The sequence below is a fragment of the Sciurus vulgaris genome (assembly GCF_902686455.1).
Source record: "Sciurus vulgaris genome assembly, chromosome: 3".
Taxonomy (NCBI): domain Eukaryota; kingdom Metazoa; phylum Chordata; class Mammalia; order Rodentia; family Sciuridae; genus Sciurus; species Sciurus vulgaris.
Window position 1 is genome coordinate 51704178 of NC_136463.1, and position 26377 is coordinate 51730554.

Sequence of the window (26377 nt, forward strand, 5' to 3'; positions counted from 1 at the left end):
GAGAAGAGAATGTCAGAGGGATAGAAAATAATTATGAGGAATATTTCACCTAAGCCAGAAAGACTAATGAAATATCCTGCTTAGAGTAGGCATTTATTATCAAATTTTAATTAAGCTCTGTAGAGTTAACCTATCGACCTCAGAAGCACTGAGCAACAGATTTTTTTTATTCTGTCTCCTAACTATTTAAATAATTGCTTATATAGAGAGTTTGAGAGTGAATTCCATTATATATGGGTCAATTATTCTTAGTTCCCCTATTAAAACAACAAGCATATAGTGTTGCAGTTATTCTGATTAATATTCTTCCTTGTCTTCCTAATAGATTAGGAATTTGTAAACTTATATTCTCATCTACTAGACTGAAGTCATGCACAACAATCTAGGGCTGCTTATAGCACACTTTGCCTTTTCTTTAATTGATATGAGTTAGTATTGAGGTTTAAGAAATGTTTCTAACCTACTGATGCTGACACGAGAGCCTAAACAGGATGCAGGCAAGGGGAAGAAAGAACAAATTTGAATTAGAAGTAATGGAGATAGTTTAAGTACAATTTCTACCTGATCATAGATCTCACACTGTAATAGCAAGAAACTGAGGTAGGGAAGAAGACTGTGAAATGTTATTAAAAAAACAAGGAACTTTTTCTCCCTTATAAAATTATTTAGAATGTGTGCACAGGGAACTAGGCAAGATGACCATGCCCTGGTGTTTTGGGCAAGCATTCAGGTATCATGACACTAATAAAAACTCATAAGAACCTATAATAAGATTAGTTTCTTTTCTTCTCTGAACATAGAATAAGATCAGTTTTTTTCTTCTCTATGTTCTCAGGATTTAAAGATCATGGTTACTAGAAGCCAATTCTGAGACTACTGCCATTCTGATACTTGGAAATGAATCTTTTTTTTTCTTTTCTTTTCTATTTTTTTTTTTTTTTTTTTTTTTTTTTGTGGGTGGGGGCACAAGGGATTGAACCCGGGGGCATTTTACCACTGAGCAATATCCTCAGCCCTTTTTTTAATTATTATTATTATTTCTTTATATTTTGAGACAGGGTCTAAGAAAGTTGCTTAGAGCCTCACTAAATTGCTGAGGCTGATCTCGAACTTACAATCCTATAGCCTCAACTTCCTGAGCCCCTGGGATTACAGATGTGCACCATCATGATAAGCATCAATCTTCTTGCAATTAAATTTATAAATGTTCAAATAACCCATCAGATATAAATAAGAAGAAAAATCCCAACATTTCCCCCACTTGAAAACATCACTCTTCTATCTTCCATTCAAATCTTTTGTGATTAAAGACTGAATTCGTGAGACCTGGAAGTATAGTCACTTTAATTAATCTCTTTATAAGTTGAAATGCACTAATTTCAACTAATGCCCTAACTGGAATTATTGGCTAATCAACTATGAAACTATCTAAAGAAACAGGTTCTTTCAGATGTGCCTGCAGTGATGGTAACTCTCAGGCAGAGCAGGGTGGGGGAACAGAGAAAACACATCTACAAAGATCATTGCTCTTAATTTTGTTGAAGGCTGAGCCTGAGCATTAAGTCTTCCAGTATTATTTCTAGAGTCAAGGGATTAGTGAAATCTAAACATCAATGCTTCTCAAATTCAGCATGCATTAGAATCACCTAGCGGGCTTATTAAAACACAGATTGCTGGGCCCCATCTCCAGAGTTTCTGATTCAGAAGTTCTGGGTTGGGTTCAAAGAGTTTGCATTTCTAACAAATTTCCAAGCAATGAGGACAATACAGTTCAAGGACTACACTCTACAAAGCACAACCTTATATAATCACCACATTTTTCACAAAGAAATTGCAAACTATATTTTATAGCATTCTATAGCCCTACATTTACACCTAGAAATTAAGCCACAACTACTCTAGGCCTCAGTTTCCTCATCTGTCAAATGTTTTTGATTCCAAGCAGATTCCAAGCACTGTCAGCACTAGTGCTAACAACTGCAGCATCTTACATCTACAGGACACTTTATTTGCAAAAGCTTTCATTTGCAATTTGTCAGTCTTTGTAGTCTTACAACAATGCGAGATGGACAGAATCCTTTTTGAAACTTGAGGTACAAAAAGTATGGTATACCTAAATAAGTGATAGAGCCAGACTTAAATAAGATCATCTAATTCTTCATCTAGGGAGTTAGACAGTGTTCAGGATTTTCCACCCTACCCTGAGCCATGAAAGGTTCTGATGATATTTGTCCCTTAGAAATAAGGTCAGCAATCTAATCATGTCACCAAATCAGGGGAAGAGTCTCTGTTCTTCAACCAGATATCCATTTGACTTGTTCCATAATTTCTGGAGAATCCTAGACGTTATTGGAAAGGCCTTCCTTGATTACCCAATATCAAAAGACAATCATTTTGCCCTGCCCTGCTCTACCAACTATACTTCTTATCTCCTTGATTTGCTTTATTTCTGTCCATGCACTTATCACCATTTGTTCATAAATTAAGTTGTTTAACATATGCCCACCTCTGTTAAAGTGTAAGTTCTACAATAGCACAGAGTTTGTTTTGTTCACTGTTGAGTATCTGATAAGCTAGACAGTGCCTGGCACATAAAAGGTTTTCAAAAAAATATTTGTGCAATGAATGAAAAAGTTTAGTAAGAGCAATTTGTGCTCTGCACATTGCTAGGTATTTTACACGCACTAGAATAAATCCTAAATGAGAACTATTATAGCACCTCATTCTCAATTAACTGATAGAACTACAAAAAAAAAATCATCAAGGAGTCTCTCACTTCTAGGAAGACAGAGTAGTTGTGCTTTTACCTATTCTTCCCTGTAGGTACAACTAAAGACCTTGGACATTACATGTAAAACTAACAAAAGAGACTGAAAGGCAGAGAGAACAAGATGGACCAGTTAGGTACCTCAAGACCCAAGGAACAACATGGTGGTACACTCCCTGGGTTTTCTTTTTGCATTATATGCTCAAGACTTGAAGCTGAAGCAGCAGACAACATGGAAATGCCAATGATTACAAACAAGATTAAAATAAAATACAAAATCCTTTATCTCTATGCAGAAGTCAAAGAAATGGGCAGCCTACTGACATAGAAAACTTTAATCAATAACTTCTCTATTCAAGTCAAACAACACACAAAAAAAAAATGTGGCCCCAACAAAGACTGGAAACTACACTTGCCATCTTTATGAAGCTATACTGAGGTGGTCAACACCACACTAGAAGTGTATCAAGGGAGGCCAAGAAGATGATGGATTTTCATCCCTGCTGGTCAGTAATGAACTCTCACCAGTGCTAACAGCAGAGATAACATTGGCATTCTCGACTGTACCCACCTGAGAATAGCACAGCATCTTTTGTCCTTCCCACTGTCAGAAGACACCTAGAATAAAGTCATCACTTTTACTGCTGCCTGGTGGTAATAAGACTACCCCATCCCTAAGAAATGAGGAGATTCCCTTGAGAGTCAGCAGAAGAGAACCTGGACTTGAACCTCTACCTGGAAGTATTAGGAAGAACTATACTCCTCTTGCCAGAGCAGTGTTACAAAAATCCAGCTAAAAGGCTTAAATAAGATCTGAAATCCTAGGACATGATGCAAAAACTATTGAGATTTCAATTACAGTCACTTATCATATTAAGAAAAATCTTACACTGAATGAAGAAAAGATCATTCATATCCACAAAAAAGTACAAACAAAGGTGATTATGTAATTTTAAAAGACTAATATAAACTCATATTTCTCTTTCTTACTTTATTTTGTAGCAATCGTGTAAAATAACACATAATATATTATTGGACCTATAATAAATAAATGTTGAACATGTGTAATATACTTGCACACAAGAGGTATGTAGTATGTAGGAACAAAATTGTACTGGACTAAGAAAATGATCACAGTAAAATAACTTTAATTCTGTACTCTTAGGTTTGTAACATTAAGATATACTATATATAAAAATTAAATGTAAATAAGAAAAACTATGTAGGAGAACCATTTCTATACACTACTGTAATTAAACTAGTAAAAATCTGAAATCGATTCCCATAAGTTAAGGTACATGTGATAAAATTTACAGAAACCATAAAAAATAACTATAAAAGGTGAAAAAAGGTTAAAATACTATGTTAGAAAATAATGCAAAAGAAAGCAGTAAAGAGAGAATAGTGGAATTAAAAAAGGCATAGACATTTAGCAAACAATTCAAACTAAATAATAAAACTAAATGTGACTGGATTAAATAATACAATAAAAGTAAATAATACAATAAAAAATAAAAATTATTAGACTGGGTTTAAAAAATATGATCAACTATATGCTGGCTATAGAAGCCAAATACAGAATTAAATTAAAAATAAATGGATGGAAAAATGTATATATCTTACAAACAGTAAGCATAAGAAAGCTGGGAAATGGCTATTCCAATAAAAGACAAAGTAGACTTTAATACAAAAATCATTATTTATGATAATATGATAAGATTCATCATCACACATTATCTGTACCTAAAAACAGAGCACCAAACACATGAAGCAAAAACTGACAAAAAAATAAAGGGAGAAGTAGACAATTCAACAATAATAGTTGAAAACTTTAATATCCTACTTTCAATAATGCATGAAAAAAACTAAACAGAAGATCAACAAAGAGAAAGGGACCTGCAAAACACTATAAATGAACTAGAACTAATATATATAATATACATATATATAAAACTCCAATAATAATAAAATAAAATAATAAAATTTATAATGGAAAACACTATAAATGAACTAGAACTTAGAAATATATTACATATACATATATATGCATATATATATATTTCCACCAATAATAAAAATATATATATTCTTCTCAAGACTTACAGAATATCTCCAGGACAGACATGTGCTAAGGCTATAAAACATAAAAGTATAGAAATGATACAAATTATGTTGTCTGCAATGGAATGAAATTAGAAATCAACAGTAGAAAAAATTGAGGGAAATTCACAGATATGTGAAAAATAAACAACATACTTTTACATAATATGTTGAAAAAAATCAGAAGGGAAGCCACAAAATAATCTGAGATGAATGAAAGTGTAAATACACCATACAAAAACATGGAATGCAGTTAAAGCAGTACTTAGAGGGAAATTTCTATTAATGAATGCCTATATTAAGAAAAAAGAAATATGTTAAATCAACCTTAATGTCCCACATTAAGACACAGGAAAAAGAAAAGCAAACTAAATCCAAAGCAAGAAGAAGGAAGGAAATATAAAGATTAGAGTTGGAAATTAATGAAATAGAGAACAGGAAAACTATAGAAAATCACAGTTCAAATTCCTTCATATATGCAAAAATTCTTAAAGTTTGGCAAATCAAATCCAAAAATATCCAACAATATATGAAAACAACAACAATGACAATAATAATAATATATCATGATCAAGGTATATTTAATGTTCAAAAACCAAGTCATTATAAAATAGAAAATATCATATGATCACCTCAACAGATGCAGTAAAGTGCATTACAATATCAAACTCACTCATGATAAAAAAAAAATTTAAAAAACTCAGCAAGCTCTCAATCTAATATGAGGCACCTACCAAAAAGAGAAGAAACAATACCTATTTAATGATAAACTAGTAAACACTTTCTGCTTAAAATTAGGAGACAAGGATGTCTACTTTCCCCACTTCTATCTAACTTCAGTAGAGTTTCTAGCTAATGCAATAAGTCAAGAAAAGAAAATAAAAGGTATAAAGATTGAGAAAAGTAAGTAATACTCTATTTGCAGAGGATAAAACTGTATCTACAAAACATTTAAACAAATCTAAAACAAACTAAAGAAGTAAATTAGGCATGTCTAAAATTACAAGGTCAATAAATTTTAAAAACTGTATTTTTATTAATAAGTAGAAAATGAAATTTTAGAATCAACACCATTTATATTTAAAAAACCACAAAATATTCTACAATATTCTAAGCTTAAAAATGTTTAAAAATCTATATTGAAAACTAAAAATCATTGCAGAAAGAAAATTAAGTAGATATATTAGAGAGGGAGAGGGAAAAGGGGGGAAGGGAGACAAGAGAAAGAAAGAGGCAAAGGCAGAGATATACCATGTTCTTGGATTGGAAATTTCAATATTGTAAATTTTTCAATTCTCCACAGATTGATCTTTGCATTTAATATACCCCACTCAAAATCCCATCAGATTTTTTGGAGGTAGAAACTAGCAAAATGTTATTAGAATGCATATGGGAATATAAAGAATCTAAAGTAACCAAAGCAATTTCAAAAATATAGAACTTAACCATTAGACTTTAAAACTTGTTGTAAAGCTATAGTAATTAAGATAGAGCCATATAAATAAAAGGGTAGAAAATACATACAGTGGAACAGAACAGAGAGGAATAGAGAGTTTTGCAATAAATCCACTATAAATATAGACCAGTGACTTTTTACTAATTTGCTGATGCAATTGCACATGGCAAGAAAAGTTTTTATAAAATATTATGCTGGATCAATTAGATATGTATATGGAAAAAATAACTCAGATAATGTATAATAATTAATCTAGGATGAATATAAATATTCAAATTATAAATTTTCAAGAAGAAAGCACAGGAGAATAACTTTGTGATGTTAGGTAAAAATTCTTGACCAGAATACAACAAGCACTAAATATGACCCAAAAAAATGATAAATTGGTCCCCTTCAAAAAACAACGTTTGGTCATTTCTCATAAATTAAAATTATACCTACTTCTTTATCTAACAATTTCACTCCTTGTTATTTAGGCAAAATAAATTAAGGTGTGTCCACAAAAAGATAAGAAAAATATCCAACAGCAAGAGAAAAGATGAACAAAATGTGGTATATTCTCATAATACTACTCACCAATATAAAGAAATAAATAATGGATACATGCAAGACTACAGATGAATCTAAATAACATTCCTTTTTGGCATGAGTTATATGTAAGTCAAGTTGTTTTTCTTTGGTTTTAAACAAGATAATTACAGAGTTTCATAGCAGAAAAAGTAGAGCTGTCTTAAGTAGCTGTAATTCACTTACTTTTACTCACTGGAGAGAGAAAATGGAGGAACTTTTATGGCAGAGAGAATCTTAGGAATTGCAAGCTAATTTCTGGTAGTGACTCTTAGAGCAGAAGGATCATTAGAAACAGTAACTTAATGCTTCCCTGGGTTTAGTTGTAAGGGGATACTAGCAAGAAGAGCAAGGACAAGGGATATATGCCAGACCTTGGAAGAGTCTTTAAACTTAAAAAAAAAAAAATGAGCTGTCACACAGAACTTGTGTAAGACATATCTGTATACTGGAGAAGGGTTAGAAAATAACAGTGCTTAAGCATTAGCAAAATATACATTCCAGTTTAGTTTTCTTATATACTACTCATTAAAACTCCTTATTTCATTGTTCACTGCTATTTAAAATAAGGCTTTCAGTATTACATCTCAAAGAGAACCAGTGGAAAAATGCCTTACACTGATCCAAATCTCAGATTAAAGTGAGTGCCAAGTTCCAACCACTGACCACATCATCAGATCACCACCACTTAACAGGTGGCCATCTAATTAAACTACAAAGTAATTGAATGGACATTTAAGCTGTTTCCAAAATTTTGCTGTTAGAAGAAATGCTAATTACACAGTCTGGAACCCTATTTCATGTGCTTCTGTAGGAAAGAGGGTGAGAAACGAAATTACATAATTTTTAATTTCAGAGGTACAACAAATTGCCCTGGAAATTTTACACCCTTACTCTTAGCATATGAGACATTTATTTCCCCACACTACTGTCAGTTGCTACCGACAAAAAAAGTTTATTTTATTTTTTGTCAATCTGCTTGGCAAAAGGCCCTAGCTATGTTATTTGATTTATACCTCTTGAGGTTGAATATGTTTTCATGTTTATTGGCCATTTGTATTGCATCTTCCATGACGCATCTCTTGTAAATCTTTATTTTTTCTATTTGCACATATCTCTTTTTTGGTTTACTTCTGAATATAACTTCTTTGTGATATATGTTGCTAGTAGTTTTTTTCCAGCCTGCCATTTATCTTCTGATTTGTTTATAAAGCCTTTTTTTAACTCATTGAGAAGTATTAAATGTCCATGTATTCAATCTTATGAATATATGCTCTTTTCGCCTTATTGAAGACCTTTCCTACCCCTAGGGAATAAACACTCTCCTATATATTCATAAGTTACTTTCATAGTTTTGCTTTGTTTTTATGGATAAAATTTCATTTTGTCTAAAACTTACCTTTATAAATGGCTTCAGGCAAGGAAGCAATTGAATTTTTCTTTCAAATGGTATGTCTCAACTCCACTTATTGAATCACTGTCCTTCTACTAATGATTTGAAATGCCACTTTTACAATATACTAACTTGTTATACATACAAAGCCCATTTCTGGACTGTATTATATTAGTGTCTTCACACTAATTTTACACTGTTTAAATTTCATACTTAAAAATGTGTTTTGAGATGGCAAAAGCTTTTTATTCCTGGAAATTTGCTCTCTTTTACTAGGAATTCTACTGTTGCAATTCTCCGCCCAAGGAAATAGTTCTATCGTTTGTCTGTTACTTCCAAATCTGTTCCCTTCCATGACAAATATTAGCTCCAATATCAGGAAATTCCATTTACTTCTAATTATCTTACTATAAAACCAATTTAAGTAGATCCTGAACATCTAAAGTTATTTTCATTTCAGCAACAGTAAGGGCAGTCAAGTCTCTCCAATCCATCCCTTGATTTCATCCCTCTTCTTTCTTTTCCAAAAGCTATTGGCTTAGTTCAGGTCCTCAATTCTTTCTTAAAATAGCACAACAACTGCTCAAGTAGGTTCTGTATCTCTGTTTCACTCCTTCAATCCATCTTTCATACTGCTATCATGATTGTGTTTAAAACAAATCTTAAGGTCAGTTCTTTATTTAAAACACTGCTGTGATACCCCTTCACTCACCAGATCAAATCCTATCTTTTATATTATTTTAAGCACAAGGATAATAGCCAATATTTAGTAAATATGATCAATGTTGCCAGGTACATGCTAAATGCTTTCCATATGTTGAACTAAATACATGAATCCTGTGAGGTAAGAAGAAATTATTATTGTTCCTCTCTTAACAGATTTTTTAAAATGGCTACATGGTCTTTAAAAGTTAGGGCAGTACAGGGAAAGAAGAAGAGAGGAAAAGAGGAAGTACTAGGGACAAACAGAGCAAATTATATTCCATGCATGTATGATTATGTTAACATAAACCTATTTTGTATAACTATAATGCACTAATAAAAACATTTTTTTAGAATATTAGATGCAATAAAATAATTCAGAAAGACTGAAAACTAAGGTAGGGGAAAAGATAATTCATATATATGCTGCCAAAAAGTGAAAGCAAATACAGCATTGATATTAGGTGAAATAGAATTCAAGGCAAAATGCCACTAAAAGACGTAGGGATAGTTCATATTGTATTTTTAAAAGATATGAACCACCAGAAAGAAACAATGGTCACAAATTTCTATGGGCTTAGCACTTATCTTTGAATTATACAAACCTAATAAATCTGTGAACAAACATAGTAGAAAAGTTTAACTTATGCTTACTAGAAAAATCATAGATCACATAGACAAAAATGAAAACATGATTTGAATAATACAAGTAACAAGGTCAATTATAAAGATAACTACAAACTTTGCAGTCAACAATAAGGGAATATAAATGCATTTCTTATCTTTAACATATGTATTTTTGATTGAGGCAATATTGTTCCCAAGAAGGTGAAAATTATTTCCTAGGCAGGGCAAAAATAAAAACAAAAACAAAAAACACTCCTTAGATATTTCAGTTAGTTTTTTGCCCTGCCTTATGCCCAAAATAAAATAGAGCTCGGGATATGGCTCAGAGATTAAGTATCCCTGGATTCAATCCCTGGTGCCAAATAAAATTTAGTGAAAATAATAAATTAAACCATATAAAGAATAAAAAAAACTAAGATGACTACAAGAGCTTTTTATTATAAAAAGATGCACAAAAAGTATCAAACATCTAAAAGCTCACATGAAATGAGTAATTTTCTAGGAAAACATAAATTATCCAAATGAGCCAAGAAACATGTAGAAACTCTAAAGCAAAAGATTTATGCTTCAAAAAGTTTATAGGCCTACACATTTTCACAAAAGAACTCTATCAAACCTTTCAGAAACAGATAATTCACACCTCAAACATACTAAATGGGAAGATACTCTCTAACTCTACAAGACTAACATGATGCTGCTATAAAAACCAAAAAGTGATAGCACAGGGAAAAAAAAAAAAAAAACTTTGTCACATATGAACTCAAGGAAAAATCCCAATATAAATTGGTTGACTGAAAGGAACAGGGAATTACTATCGTACCAATAGGTCTATTTCATGAGTTCCAGGATAGCAAAGGTGAGAAAAATCTACCATACACTTAACTACAATAACAAATTAGGGAAAAAAAATAACTTCAATAGATGCAGAAAAAACTGATAAAATCTAATGCATTCTTCCATGCAATTCACATGCCATAAAATTCACTATTTAAATTATAAAATTCAATGTTTTTTAGTAGATTCACAAGGTTATTCAATCATTACACTAATTTCAGAATATTTTAATCATCCTAAAAAGAAATTCCATGTCCATTTGTAGTTACTTCCCATCATACTCTCTCCCCACCCTCTGGCAGTCACTAATCTACTTTCTGTCTCTAAGCATTTACCCAGTTGGGACATTTTATATACATAGAAACATTAAATATGGATCCTTTGATTTGAGCACTTTGTATCTGGCTTCTTTCACTTAACATTTTATCTTTGGGGTTCATCCATATTGTACTACCAGTATTTCATTCCTTCTTATGACTGAATAATGTTCCAATATACAGAACAGATTTTGTTTTTCCATCTTTTGAATGATAGATATATAATTATTTTCTACTTTTTGACTATTATGATAATGTTTTTATTAACTTCATGTGCAAGTTTTTGTATAAATGTGTTTTCAATTCTCCTGAACATATGCCTAATATAGTACTATTTAACTCACTTTCATGAGCAAAAATATTACCATAAAATTAGATATAAAGTACATAAAAAAGATCATAAATAATGAAACATTGCATATAATCTACAATATATGTATATCAAAATATCACATTATTTACCTTATAAAAGGGTACAAGTAGTATGTTAATCAAAAATTAAATAATTTTTTTTATTTTTTAAATTTTTTCTAATTAGTTGTACATGGCAATGCATTTATACATTTTGATAGATCATACATAAATAGAGTGTAATCTCTCATTTTTCTGGTTACGCATATTGCAGGATCACATCAGTCATGCAGTCATACATGTACATGAGGTAATAATGTCTGTTAATTTTTAAAAGGCAAAACAGGTAAGGATGCCTTATCTTATATAGAATATATGCATAAATACCATAGTATTTGTACTATATTAATACTATATTAAACATAATATGTTAATAACATGTTGCTACTAATCTATATTATCCTAAATTTCACAAACAAATCAATAAACACAGAAAAATAACACATAAGTTAGAAAAGGAAAAAGACACAAAATTGTGATTATGTATATATGATACATTGAAAATTCAAGAGAATCAAATTATTACAAGTTATTAAAGAGTTTAGCAAGGGGACCACACGATGCAGAAAAATCAGTAACTTTTTGAAATGTCATGTATCCTATTAGGGATTATGTTTGTATGTGACAAAATCTGAATAAAGTGTCTAAAAAACAGATTAATGCAAGACAGGCATAGTGATGCACACCTGTAACCCCAGCAACTCAGGAAGCTGAGGCAGGAGAAACGTAAGTTTGAGGCCAACTTGGGCAACTAAGTGAGACCCGGTTTCAAAAATAAGAAAGGCTGCAGATGTAGCTCAGTGATAAGAATGCCTCTGGGTTCAATCTCAAGTACCAAAAAAACACAAAAACAAAAAATCACATTGTACAAGGAGGCTTTCCCTAACTCAAAGACTACAGGTCATACATAAATTATATACTCTCAATCTAATAATTTTAAGAAAATATTGATATTTGTAACCCAAGTGTATTCCACATTTTGTACCATATTTCTGTATCAATAGCACATAGGCTTTGATATCTAGTAGGACAAATTTTCCCTCACTATTCACCTACTTCAAGTCATCTTGACAATTCCTACAGTCTACTATATGAATTTTAAAATTAGTTTCTCAGACTATGTGGAAAATTCTATTGGAATTTTGATTTTGATTAATTTAGTAAGTTAATTTGATAAGAATTGATGCCTTTATAATAGTGAGTCTTTGAATTCACAAGTTTGATTTATTTTTGTTTATTTTAAATCTCAAAAATTTTTTCTTCATCTTTTCCAGTTTTCTGAATAAAGGGATTCTACACAAAATTTTTACAAGTAATAATAATAATACATATATAAATGCACAGAAAAGGTCTGGAATAGCACCAAACTGATACTGGTGGCTACCTCTGAAAAGAAGAAAGGTAACAGTATTGAATGAACTCCTAAGAGTTCATTAAAGGAGACTATCAGCCTGATGTATAAGGTTTTAAGTTTTACATAATTAAAATGTAAGAGGTCACACAACTGCCTATATTTATCAAAACTCATAGAACTGTAATTGTTCTGCATTCCATCAATTATGGGGGTTACATGAATCAATGCATGAGTAAAAACTCATAGAACCACTCAATAAAATAAGTGAATTTTATTGTAAAGTTTAAATTTTTTTAATCCACAAGCAAGAAAATAGTATATAATGTCACCTAATTTAGATTGTATGTAAATTATACGTCAATATTCATGGCCTTAAAAGAAAAAATGTTAATTAAAGAAGAACAACCATAACTTGTTTAAAGAATAAAGATGAAGTTACATAAGTGGTATAAAAATCACCTATGATATATTAATTTTAAAAGCAGATTACAAGATGTGTCTAGCATATATGTGTGTACAATATGATCCCATTTATATATCTGTATCATATCTCTCCATACTGGGATTATGTACATTTATTTCTCTTTTCTTATCTGTATTATTTCCTATGATGGACACATTAATTTCTAATAATAATTTTCTTCAGTGTTAGCTGGGCGGGCACTGGCACAACTGTGGAGACTCAGCAAAGAATCTCCTCTCAGTTTGGCTCTGCTGCCCAAGCCCAAACTCCAAGGGTGAGCCTTGGCAGTGGCCCGAGGGAATGCAGTGAGGGGTTCCTATGAGAACAAGTGAAAAACAGTGAAGGCCCTGACAGCAATGTGCTTCTGGTATCTGATCACTTGGTTACAGGCATGCATGAAAGAGTTTGCCAAACTGAATATAGCTCTTAAGAACTAACTTTGAGGTCTCACAAGGCACTGTCAAAGATTTCCTTCCCAACACACTAGAAAGCATTCTCTGACACCAGATTGGTCCCTGTCAAATTATTTATAGGCAATTGGTTCACATACTCAAAATGGTATGAATACTTCTAATTATATCCAAACATGCCAAATGTCACTACAAACTATGCTGAGGGTTCATGTTGCCAAATGTGTTGCCCTAACAAAGAGGAGATAGTTGCAGCATCAGCATAGTAGTTCCTATATAAACTGGCCTGGCTCTTGAGCCTTATCTCCACCAAGAACTCAGAGGTAAGTGATGGGACCTTAGGACTCACAAGGACCCCAAAAAGAAGAAAAAGCTGAGCCTGTGGCTATCTCTGAGCATGAAACTCTTCCTCCCAACTTTGATTTTTCTTCTCATAGAGCCAGGCTTTAGGATAGGGAAATTTTTAATTCTGTAACTATATTACTGAAATTGTAGACGGTCACTAATTAGAAACTTCTTGTTTTATAGTGTGGGACCTTTCTGACTCTGCATTCTCTTCTGGAATTCCAGAGGTAAGATTTGGATTGATTCATTTATTGATGATAGAAAGGAATTAGTCTAAGGAAGCTTTTAACTATACACCAATTCCATGTTTTTACAGTTATATCAGTAGAAAGTATTTATATGTGGCCACTTCTAAATTCTGGAGAATCTTTTTTTTTTTCCCCTAAATGACTTATCCTCAGAGATTATTATTCTAATTTGAGTTCCAGGGTTAAAAGACCATTTAGGACAGAATGAGTTTTGACAGTGAATTCTCAGTGGTTCTTTTTTTTTAAATATTTTTTTTTTAGTTGTAAGTGGACACAATACCTTTATTTTACTTTTATGTGGTGCTGAGGATCAAACTCAGGGCCTCACATATGCTAGGAGAGTGCTCTACCACTGAGCTACAGCCCCAGTCCCTCTCAGTGGTTCTTAAAACCATCCTGGGCAAAAGACTATTCCACACCAATCTCCCTACTGCACTGAATACTTAGACATTTTACAAACATTTTTTAAACATCCTAGAAAAATTCTTACCTAAAAATATGAACATAAACATCTCGATAAAACCATATTTTAGCTATTTTTGATGATTCACTTTTGTTGTTAGAAAGATTATTGTTCTTTTAAAAAGTTGCAAGTCTTACACATACAGTGTGATAAATATCGAGCTTACTTTTAAGAGAGATCCTGCACTTCCCTAAGAAACTTACTATCTGAAAGTAAAGTAAAAATGTAACCAATCTAACATGTCAACACTGCTGGTCTATCAATTATAAGATAATAACTTACATACATGTGATGAACTCTTAAATTTGTTCTCTTTTCTTTTTCTGAGTAGAAAGAAAAAGAAGCCCATGGAATTTATGTGGGAAGAGGGCCTCTATGCTAAAGCTCTCATTTCTTGTGGTTAGATCTGTTAACTGACAGATGAAATCTCTCATGACATAAGGAGAATGTCAGAAGAGATTTAGGAATTAGAGCAATGCTAAGTCCCTTGGTAACAAGCCAAATGATGAAAAAAAATCCAGAGAACAAGAATTTATTGAGATTCTCTCAACAATCCACTAAAAAGCATAATACCAAAAATCAACATAAAGAGAGGTTAAAATTAATTATTTGGCTCATAAGAGAAAAATGACCATCTGAAAGACAAAGATATTTTTGATAGCTTTGAAAATATCAGCCTTCATTTGCACAAGACAAACTCTCCTTCCCTACTATGTGATTGTCCTAGCATATGCAGATACAAACATTATGCAGAAGGAGAAATGGGGATTAAACAATGACAGATCCTATCCATCAACAGTTTTAGCTACGGAGATTGTTACAGTTTAGCTATAAAAACATGTAAGGATTTCATTCTAACTCAACAGGTCTAGATCCTCAGACCTGATGATCCAAGATACATGATCTGGAAAGGAAACTTTCAAAGTTGTTAAAAATGAAGCCTCAAATAACAGTCTCATTCCAAATTAGTCTTTTAGATTATGTTAGAACACCGGTGAATGTCAAGATTGGAGGATTAGTCACAACAGCAGCTAAACTCAACACTTTCTTCATTTCAAATCCTACCTTACATTTATGATTTCTGCTTTTCATTTCTACTTTTCTTGTTTTTTCCCCGCCAGCACCGAATCCTCTGCTACATAAACTGCAGCCATGAGCTCGGGTTCGGACGCCGAGATGGCTGTTTTTGGTGAAGCCGCTCCCTACCTTCGAAAATCAGAAAGAGAGCGGATTGAGGCCCAAAACAAACCTTTTGATGCTAAAACATCTGTCTTTGTAGCAGAGCCCAAAGAATCCTATGTAAAGAGTATCATACAAAGCAAGGAAGGAGGAAAAGTAACTGTCAAGACTGAAAGTGGAGCAGTAAGTAAAAGCATAAGGACAAAATAACCCCATTTTATTTTTCTATCTCCTTAATTTAAGAGTTGAAGTCTTATTGCTGGTAATCTCTAAGCCTGTTGCTAATAAAAAAAACACTTCTAGTTAGTGGACAGACATTAGATCTGAAAGGCAGAAGGATTCATAGCAGTAACCTCATGTCTTCCTTTCCAACTTCACACAGGACTTTGCCCATTAGTACAAGCCTACATCCTTTCTCTTCAATTCCCAGCTCCCTGCTCTGAATCTCCCAGTTGGGAAAGTAGCTTCTCTGACCACAAGAATTCTTGAGTTATTTAGTTCAATGATGTATTCATATCTCCATTACTTCAAAAAGAAAAAAAGTCATTTTTTATAATGAACAGCAAGAAAAAGAATAAAAGGATATAAACTGATAGATCAATCTGGATAGGAGAAAAATAGTGGGAAGAAAAAATCTTTTAAAAAATGGATAGTGTCACAGTAAACACACATGCAGGTATCTCTTCAATATACTGATTTCATTTCCTTTGGATATATATACAGAAGTGGGATAGCGAGATCATAGGGGGAAGAGGGAGTGGAAAAAAGGTGGTTGGATTTGATCAATGCCCACTGTATGCATGTATGGAAATATCACACTGTATCCACTAATATGTACAATTAATATATATTAATTTAAAAATTGGTGGTGTCCTAGCTTATCATAGGAAACAGATTTTCTTACCATTAAATTCTAAATAAATATATGTTTATGCCTTTAAAGGCCATCAAATAATATAACAAAAAGTATGTACGATTAGTTTTACAACATAAACCCTACCTCCAACCATTAAGTCTAACTTGCCTCCTGCTTCCTTACCAGACTCTAACTGTCAGGGAAGATCAAGTCTTCCCCATGAACCCTCCAAAATATGACAAAATTGAGGACATGGCTATGATGACTCACCTACATGAGCCTGGAGTACTGTATAACCTCAAAGAGCGCTATGCAGCCTGGATGATCTATGTAAGTGCCCGTCAACATCTCCTTTTAATCATTTATTTTTCTGAAAAAAAGAAAGAGGCAGGGGCTAGGGATGTAACTCAGTGGTACAGACCTTGTTTGGCATATGCACGGGCTTGGATTCAATTTCCAGCACTAAAAAAAAAAAAAAGGCAACAAGATGCACATGTTGAATTTTCCAATTTTCCAGACCTACTCAGGCCTCTTCTGTGTCACCGTCAACCCCTACAAGTGGCTGCCAGTATACAACCCTGAGGTGGTGGCTGCCTACAGAGGCAAAAAGCGCCAGGAGGCCCCGCCCCACATCTTCTCCATCTCTGACAATGCCTATCAGTTCATGCTGACTGGTAAGTGAGTAAAGCTTGTATAAATAGAATCTATGATGAACAAACAGACCTCATCCTACCCTTATTATAATAATATATTCCGGCCACATGGGGTTTCACTGTTCTCAAAGAACTTTCACAACCGTGATGTCACATATTCTTCCCAGCAGTCATCTCTGCTTTACAGATTAGTAAGGTAAAACTCACTGAATCCATTGTCCTGCCAATCTAATACAGCTAGTAAATGCAATCTAGTTAATTGAAGTAGCAGATTTTTGTAAATATATTTATTCCTCTCCCTATTCTTTTTTTCTTTTTTTAACTTTCTGATTTGGATACAAAAGAGTTTAAATAAATTTTAAAAAAATCCACATCCACTGTAATGGAGGAAAAGAGTTATCAGCCACAGCTGGAGGACTTCATGAGTTTTTAATCTTTATTTTCAAATGGTACAGTTAATATTGCCAGCTTCTTTGATGAGTGAGTGAGGCATCCGTTCACAGAAATGTATTGCCAGCCTCTCTCTTTACTTGAGTAAAGAAAGAGGTATGACTCTCCTCCCAAAGATGTGTTTTCAGAATAGAAGAAAAAAGTCTATTTTCACTTTGGAAAAAAATCTTTTCTTTGAAAATTTTTTAAAAAACTATATCAAAATCTGTTATTCCTGCCTTATCAAAGCATAAACAAGCAGCTTAGATTCACATAAGAGGCCCAAATATAGGATTAAAACCTTTATCTTCACATAACCAAATGTATTGCCTCCAGAAATATTTTAAATTCTCTAAGTTCTTCCAAGGAATTTTGGAAACTGGGGGTCTTTCTTTTTCTTTTTTGTTTGTTCATTTTTTGCACTTGTGAATTGGTCAGGAGTTCTACAAGGATTTTATGCCAGCAAACTGCTCTTTCGTTGTCTATAGAAGCTATCTACCTCCAAAAATTTATCCAAATGCTGGTTTATGTCAGAGGTTTTAATACTCAGCAGCTGAGTTTACACATCTATGTACATCCCCACCCCAACTGACTCCCAGGCTTTGGGGCTACTCCAAATTCAAGGTCACATATGGCTCCCAAACATGATTTTTGTTTAAAATCATAACACAACTATGGCATTTGACCTACTTAATATTATTTTAGCATTGCCAACAGACACCAGAACGTTGTTATCTATTCTCCACTATGTGCAATAGGATCTTCCATGATTTTTCTTATAGTAGAAAAAAATCATCTGAATATGATCCAAACTGCATTCTATTTCCCTCAATAGAACTTTAAAGTTATTTAAAGTTTTGTCTATATCTTTATCGAGAAATGAATATAGTTTTAAAAGGAAAATAAATAAACTACAATATTCACAATTTCAGATCCCTCAATTCCAGAAATCAATTAATGACATCAAAAACTGGGAGGAGACCAGGTAGCAGAAAAATATATGAACCACAAGTCAAAAGATCTGACACTCTTTGACTTTAGCTATGTAATTAATATAGATAAGTCACTTTTTCCTCTCTAGGTCTCAGACTATTAAATAGAAGACTTTACCTAAATAATTTCTATGGTTTCTTATGACCTCAAAATTATATAATTCTTTTTAAAGCATTTACCAAAGAAAATTATATTCATGTCTGAGGTTTTCTTTAAAATAATGCAATGAGTTTGGGATAGGATCAAGATGACATAAAATTGGCTGGATTTTAATTGTTACATCTGTAAGATGTTCATACAGGGGCTTATTACATTATTGTCTCCACTTTTGTGTATGTTTAAATTTTTCTAAAACAAAATTTTAAAATATTAATAAAATATGTAACTGTGTTTAATATATATCTAATATAATATGGCTACTATTAAAAAACAGAAAATAACAAATGCCGACAAGGATATAGAGAAATTAGAATCCTTGTGCACCGTTGGTAGGAATGTAAAAATGGCACAGTTGCTGTGGAAAACAGGTGGTTTCTCAAGCAATTAAAAATATAATTATAGTATGATCCAGCATTTCCATTTCTGGATATGTACCCAGAAGAAATGAAACAGGACCTCCATGAGATATTAGTATATCCATGTTCACGTGAGCACCATTCACAATAAGTTAAAATGTAGGAGCAACCTAAAGGCCTTTAACATATGAAGAGATAAGCAAAATGCATTATATTCATATAATGATATATTATTCCATCTTTTAAAATAAGAAAATTCTGAGTGCTATATGGATGAACTTTGAGAATATCATTCTTTGTAAAGTAAGTCAGTCACAAATAAAGACAAATAGTATTTTACTCCACTTATAGGAGGTATTAATAGTAGTAAATTCAGAGAGAAATGGGGTTGCCAGGAACTGGCAGGAGAGGGAAATGAGAAGTTAGTGTTTAATGGGTACGCACATTGGTTTTACAAAGTGAAAGAGTTCCGGAAATGAAAGGTAGTGATGGTTACATTATGAATGCACTTAATATCAGTGAACTGTACACTTAAATATGATTAAGATGGGAATTTTATGCTATGTGTATTTTACCACAATAAAAAATAATAAAACAAAAAAAATGCAGGATTCTTTACCTTTCATTTTCACAGACTTTACACCGAGTCAATTGGCTATTTGGGGGGCTAGACACAAAGCCAAAATCATAAGCAACATCTTCAACAAGTTAAAAAGAACAAGTTGTGTCTGAGCTGAACTGATTTAATTGTCTTCATATTAAATGCATTTTTTGTTTTAACTGATGATCTTGATTTCTTTCATAGATCGCGAAAACCAGTCAATCCTGATCACGTATGTGATTTTTTCTTCTTCTCTGATTTGCAGTCATTGTCTTAAATGCTGACAGTGTAGGCCATAGTTCCGATCTCTTCTGATTTGTTTGACAGTGGAGAATCTGGTGCAGGGAAGACTGTGAACACCAAGCGTGTCATCCAGTACTTTGCAACAATTGCAGTTACTGGAGAGAAGAAGAAGGAAGAATCCGGCAAAATGCAGGTGGGTCTGACTGCCATGGTCAGAATCCAGGTTCTACTTAGGGCTCTCGGGTTAGAAATTCTTGGGCCCCAGATTCGAGAACTGCTGTCTGCTTTGCAGGGAACTCTGGAAGATCAAATCATCAGTGCCAACCCCCTACTGGAGGCCTTTGGCAATGCCAAGACTGTGAGGAATGACAACTCCTCTCGCTTTGTAAGTCTCTTGGTCATGAAGGGGTCTTCTCCATCCTTAAGTGTCAGAGAAGCAATGTATGAATTTATTATTTCAGTTTCATCTCTCTATGCGCTTTGATATTTTACTACTAATCTTTATCTTTTCAAGGGTAAATTCATTAGAATTCACTTCGGTACTACAGGGAAGCTGGCATCAGCTGATATTGAAACATGTGAGTAACAGGACTGCTGACAATCAAAACAAAGAGACAAGTAATTTCATTTCCAAGGTTATTTTGCAATACTCACTGTGCATGAAACCTGTAAAACAGTGGTCTGCTGCCTCGTTGCTGTGAGCTCATGTCAGAGTTACCTATAATTCACTGTATGATCCCCTTAACTCAATCGAAGACTGATGGTCCTATAGAACAATCTAGAGAATTTCTGCTTCAGAAGCAACTATGACTTTTTTCCAGAACAAATACTAGGAATACCTATGGGTTCTTATGAGTTACTTGTGAGGTTGCAATATAACTCTGCTCTTGATAGACTTTGTTCTTGATCTGAGCTTTGATAGGTAGCTCCTCATCATGGAGGGAAACTGAGATTATCCAAGGAAGGATGAGATATTAGATATCAACTAAAACAGAGTTCACATATCTTCCATATGAAGCTTTGTTTGTCCCAGAGCAGATATGCTTCAATTGCTGCTATTAGATGATGAGAAGCATAGGAAATGTCATTTATCTATGTACAACTACAGGATAGTCATCCAGGTGCAATCTCAGTGAAGCCAAATGTAGTACCCTGAATTTTGACCACAGACACTGAGGTTTCTTTAATTTGTCTGAAGAATTTATGTTTTTTTTCTAGCTCAGTCTTTCTCTCTTTCTAGATCTTCTGGAAAAGTCTAGAGTTACTTTCCAGCTAAAGGCAGAAAGAAGCTACCATATTTTTTATCAGATCACTTCCAATAAGAAGCCAGATTTAATTGGTAAGAAAGAACTTAAAATCACAGATGTTAATATTTTTATTAACAATTTCTAATATAAAACATAAACCCTGAATTCTATGTACCCAGAAATGCTCCTGATCACTACCAACCCCTATGACTATGCCTTCGTCAGTCAGGGAGAGATCACAGTCCCCAGCATTGATGACCAAGAAGAGTTGATGGCCACTGATGTAAGTCTCTCTCTCACACACACACATACACACATACACACATACACACACACACACACACACACACACACACACACACACTTTTTAAAAATCTATGTATGTAATTATAATAGCAACCTAGTATATGTGTGGTTACCCCAGGATGTACTATAAATTCTCATAAATATGTAGTGTCTTCTGCCCTAACTTTTGTACCCTCATCTGTTCTGGTAGAGTGCCATTGACATCCTGGGTTTCACTCCGGAAGAGAAAGTATCCATCTATAAACTCACAGGGGCTGTGATGCATTATGGGAACATGAAGTTCAAGCAAAAGCAACGTGAGGAGCAAGCTGAACCAGATGGCACTGAAGGTATCAAATGAACCTTCATCTGGGTTTAAATCAGAGAATCCAGCAAAAAAATTAAAAATTAAACCCTATCCTACACTCATCTCTCCTTTGTGGCTGGACTTCTGAAGGACATATACACATTTATATACTCTGCCTGCTTTCCTTACCACTCACTTTCCTCTCCATCTCTCCTTCATGTCTATCCAGCCCAAATAAGGTCCAATAGCCACTCACAAGTCTAACCTAGGGCCAGATATTTGGACATAGGATGCAGTGAACTGGTACTCCTGCTTTGCCTTAGAAATGGTGGGTCATTATATAAGATAACTTTGCATATTGGTCTATTTTACCACTAACTGGAAAAACCTAGGAGCTACCAATAGATGATCTGCCCAAATACAGGGCGAAGGGTGAAGAATGTCCCTAGGGACATCCCTATATATGTGAGTTGTTTCTATATAAACCTGTTGACAATATAGGCAGCACACAAGATAAAAGGAATTGAGAAAGAAAAATCATGTACTCTGCATATGGAAAGAATATGCAATGTAAAGAATCTACAACACAAAGCTAGTTATCTGCTCCCAAGCCATTCTTGACCACCAAAGTTTAACATTTGCTCTCCCTCCTCTAAACTTTCTATAAGTTACTTTTGAATATGACATGGCATTTACATTATAGTCACAGAATTTTAGACAGCATCATCCATTTTAATTTAATCCCCACATTTTCAGATAAAGAAATCAATCCAGTAAGGTTAAATTGAAAAAGGCAGAACTAAGATAAAAATCCAAATATTCTGATTTTTTCTCCTGACTAATAGTAAGTATTGAGGTTTATTTATCTTATCCTTTCAACTATATCTAAAATGTCCAAAAATCAGGGACTACGAATTTTACCTTATATAAAATAATACAATGAACACTAGATACATGTTTACTTTTAATGAAAAACTTCTAAAATCTACTTGCAAAAAACTACTAACAGTGTAAATGATCAACTATTCAGAGGCAATTACATGCCCTAATGTACAGAGAATCTTATTTGACCTTCTATAGAATCAATTAAAGCTTTTTATTCAAGTAATAAGCAAACTGGACTGGAAGAAAATGGAAAGATTAAGTTAAAAAGGATATCCATCATTAAACATTCCCTGATTTTTGTGTCTGCAGTTGCTGACAAGGCAGCCTATCTCCAGAATCTAAACTCTGCAGACCTGCTCAAAGCCCTCTGCTACCCCAGGGTCAAGGTTGGCAATGAATATGTCACCAAAGGTCAGACTGTGCAGCAGGTAAGCACACAAGCTCAATGAATCACACCCATCTCAGGCCTCCATGCCATGTCTTTAATAATACTAACAGAGATTACCTTTTGTGAAGGTGTACAATGCAGTGGGTGCTCTAGCTAAAGCTGTCTATGAGAAGATGTTCCTGTGGATGGTCACCCGCATCAACCAGCAGCTGGATACCAAGCAGCCTAGGCAGTACTTCATTGGGGTCTTGGACATTGCTGGCTTTGAGATCTTTGATGTGAGTTAAAGAAAGTTTGTAGCAGAAAATTCTACAAATCTTGTAGCTATAGTCATACATGGAAAAGATTATAAACTTAACTGACACATGAAAAAGGTCCAAAAGAACATAAAAGGGCATGAACTTTGAAATGATACCGAACTGAATTTAAACTCCAACTCTGTCAATTCCTAATTTGGTGATAAGGGGAATGGTATCTAATTGATCATTGAGCAATTTCAATAAGTCCCCATAGGTAAAGCACCTCGCATTTCAGATAATACACTCATTTCTGAGATCATTTTGCAGTTACAAGATTTCTCAATTTAAAACTCTTAGCATAGTCCTACCACAGAGTGTTTAAGATGATTATGATTGAGAAGATGATGAAGGCAAAGGTAGCATCAAAGAAGTGATGAGAAACACAATGAAAAATTCAAAGACTTCAAGATTCCGATCTGACTAATTAAGGGAAGTGACATTTAAATATTAGGTTAACCTCAGAAATACCAAGGTATAGAGAATGGAAATGGCATTGTAAATAAACTCAAATTTGTCTGCCTAGGAAAGAATACTACCTAGCATAGGAAATAAGGCTACTCTTGGTCCTTCACCTGACATCAGTATTTCTGAGGTATCTCATCCAGAGGACACATTTCTAAACATTTTCTGTATGTGGACTGATAGAAACTGGATGAAATTTCAGTAAGGGCTTGGCATAGGAGGACAAAATCTATCATCCTAGGAGGGCAGTCAGCCTACCCAAATGAGAAAACCCCTTTCAAAGGTAAACTTTTGTTATAAATTTAACTTAAATTTGTGTTTTCCACTTACTTAGTTCAACAGCCTGGAGCAGCTGTGCATCAACTTCACCAACGAGAAACTGCAACAGTTTTTCAACCACCACATGTTCGTGCTGGAGCAGGAGGAGTACAAGAAGGAAGGCATCGAGTGGACCTTCATTGACTTTGGGATGGACCTGGCTGCCTGCATTGAGCTCATCGAGAAGGTCTGTTTAGCTTCCAAGGAAACGTCAGGCTGTAAGGATAACTTTCACATATGTCTTCAGCAATTCTAGAAAGTTATCACTGTAGTCTCAAGTAATTTAAGATCTGAGAAAATTGGAAAATTACTATTTAGAAATCACTTCCTCTATGACTTTTGCATTAGAAGGATATGAGAGTGGTTAATTTTGTTCTATCCAGTTTTCTTTTTCCTTTCCTTTCCTTTTCTTTATTTCTTTCTTGTTTGTTTTTTTTTTTGTTTTTTTTTTTTTTTTTTTTTTCAGTACTGGGGATGGAACCCAGGGCCTCACCCATGCTAGGCAAGGTTTCTAATTCTGAGATTCATCTCCAGTCCTTTTTATTTTACTTTGAGACAGGATCTCACAAAGTTCCTGTCTCAGCCACCTGAGTAGCTGAATTACAGGCATGCACCACCATATCCAGTCAGTATATCCAGTCAGTTTTATTCTAATACCAATGTAAACCCAATTTTAAAGAAGCAATGAAAATTCTATTTGAGGTCTGTTTCACCAGAAGAATCATCCTTATTAGATCTAATCTATCTCCATTATGACGCAATATGTCATTTTAGAAAGACTTTTTTAAATGAAAATGAATGCACAGGTGATATAGTTGGAGTTTTTATGAGAGTTAATTTATTAGAAAAAGTCAAATTGCTCATGCTACTTCATAATCTATTTTTAAGGATATTAAGTATACAACACTTTAAAGTTTGGGTTATTTATACAATTACATTATTGTGTGTAAAGTCAACATCATTCTAAGTAAGTAGGTCCTTTCCACAGCAAAATAAAACTCTGACAATAGATACATTCATTTAATAGGAAAAAAAGTGTGATGATTCAAAGCATCTTTAAAAATCACAGCTAAATGCTGTGTTGACCTTTGGGATTTGTAGTCAGTATTCTTTTAATTGAAAACAATGCTAGATTGAATGTGAGAAGAAATGGTGGAAAAGTCACTCTAAAGATAAAAAAGAGCAGGGGAGACTTCTTAGATCTGTGACTCTGGTTTACTTATAAATATATTTAACTGAGGGACTCATAATTTTATAAAATAACAGTCCCCCATATCTATATATTTTGTAAGAAAGGAGACTGACACCACTGTTTACTTTTCTGAATCTAGCCACTGGGCATCTTCTCCATCCTGGAAGAAGAGTGCATGTTCCCCAAGGCAACAGATACCTCCTTCAAGAACAAGCTGTATGACCAACATCTGGGAAAGTCTGCCAATTTCCAGAAGCCCAAGCCTACTAAAGGCAAGGCTGAGGCCCACTTCTCCCTGATTCACTATGCCGGCACTGTGGACTACAACATCACTGGCTGGCTGGACAAGAACAAGGACCCCCTGAATGACACTGTGGTTGGACTATACCAGAAGTCAGCAATGAAGACTCTGGCCAGTCTCTTTTCCACCTATGCTAGTGCTGAAGCAGGTATTTTTTATGCCCTTAATCTAAACTAAACAGTCTGTATTCACAGACTATTCATATAACATTCTAGCCTCGGGAATTCTATTCTAATTGATGGGTTTTCTTTTTTTCTTTTCTTCTCTTTTTTTTTCTTTCTTTTCTTTTTTTTTTTTTAACTTTAGAAAGCGGAGCAAAGAAAGGTGCTAAGAAGAAGGGCTCTTCTTTCCAGACTGTGTCAGCCCTTTTCAGGGTAAAGTGCTAATTTAAAATGAAAAATCCATTCAGCTTCTATAAATTATTATAATTATAGGATTTAGAATAAATTAGGAGGGAGTGGAATGTTAATAGGACTCACTCCAAATATTCACTTTTGTCATTCCTACAGGAATGGTTGCTTTATTCATTATTTCTTATTATGATTATCTAATATATTCAGGAATGCCATAATAGTCTTAGGAGCTTTTTATTATATAATGAAACTGATTTTTAGGGAAGCATAGCTGAACTTCAAAGCTATCCTTATGAAGGTCATATTCCTATTTCCCAATGTTGCCCTTCAAGAATGTTCATGAGTTTCTCTTTGAGAATGAGCATGAATATAATCTTTAGAACATCTTCCCACCAAAACACATCTTTGTCCTCT

General features: G+C 33.7%; 1 protein-coding gene across 2 annotated transcripts in view; it reads left to right on the top strand.

The window, feature by feature from the left end:
- The first annotated feature begins 13943 nt into the window (after positions 1–13943).
- The window catches only part of MYH8 (myosin heavy chain 8), a 28671-nt gene continuing 16237 nt past the window's right edge, over positions 13944–26377 (top strand). Inside the window, exons 1-16 of one of the 2 annotated variants that reach the window (XM_079134052.1) lie at positions 13944–13973; positions 15579–15819; positions 16679–16822; positions 17010–17166; positions 19888–19915; positions 20011–20119; positions 20219–20311; positions 20441–20504; positions 21167–21265; positions 21353–21456; positions 21670–21808; positions 22960–23078; positions 23167–23316; positions 24134–24304; positions 25449–25758; positions 25917–25984. In XM_079134052.1, the coding sequence (XP_078990178.1) occupies positions 15610–15819; positions 16679–16822; positions 17010–17166; positions 19888–19915; positions 20011–20119; positions 20219–20311; positions 20441–20504; positions 21167–21265; positions 21353–21456; positions 21670–21808; positions 22960–23078; positions 23167–23316; positions 24134–24304; positions 25449–25758; positions 25917–25984 (1965 nt within the window). In that variant the 5' untranslated portion in view covers positions 13944–13973; positions 15579–15609. Of the gene's footprint in view, positions 13974–15578; positions 15820–16678; positions 16823–17009; positions 17167–19887; positions 19916–19982; positions 20120–20218; positions 20312–20440; positions 20505–21166; positions 21266–21352; positions 21457–21669; positions 21809–22959; positions 23079–23166; positions 23317–24133; positions 24305–25448; positions 25759–25916; positions 25985–26377 lie in introns of both variants that reach the window. The other variant, XM_079134053.1, reaches the window with a different exon arrangement.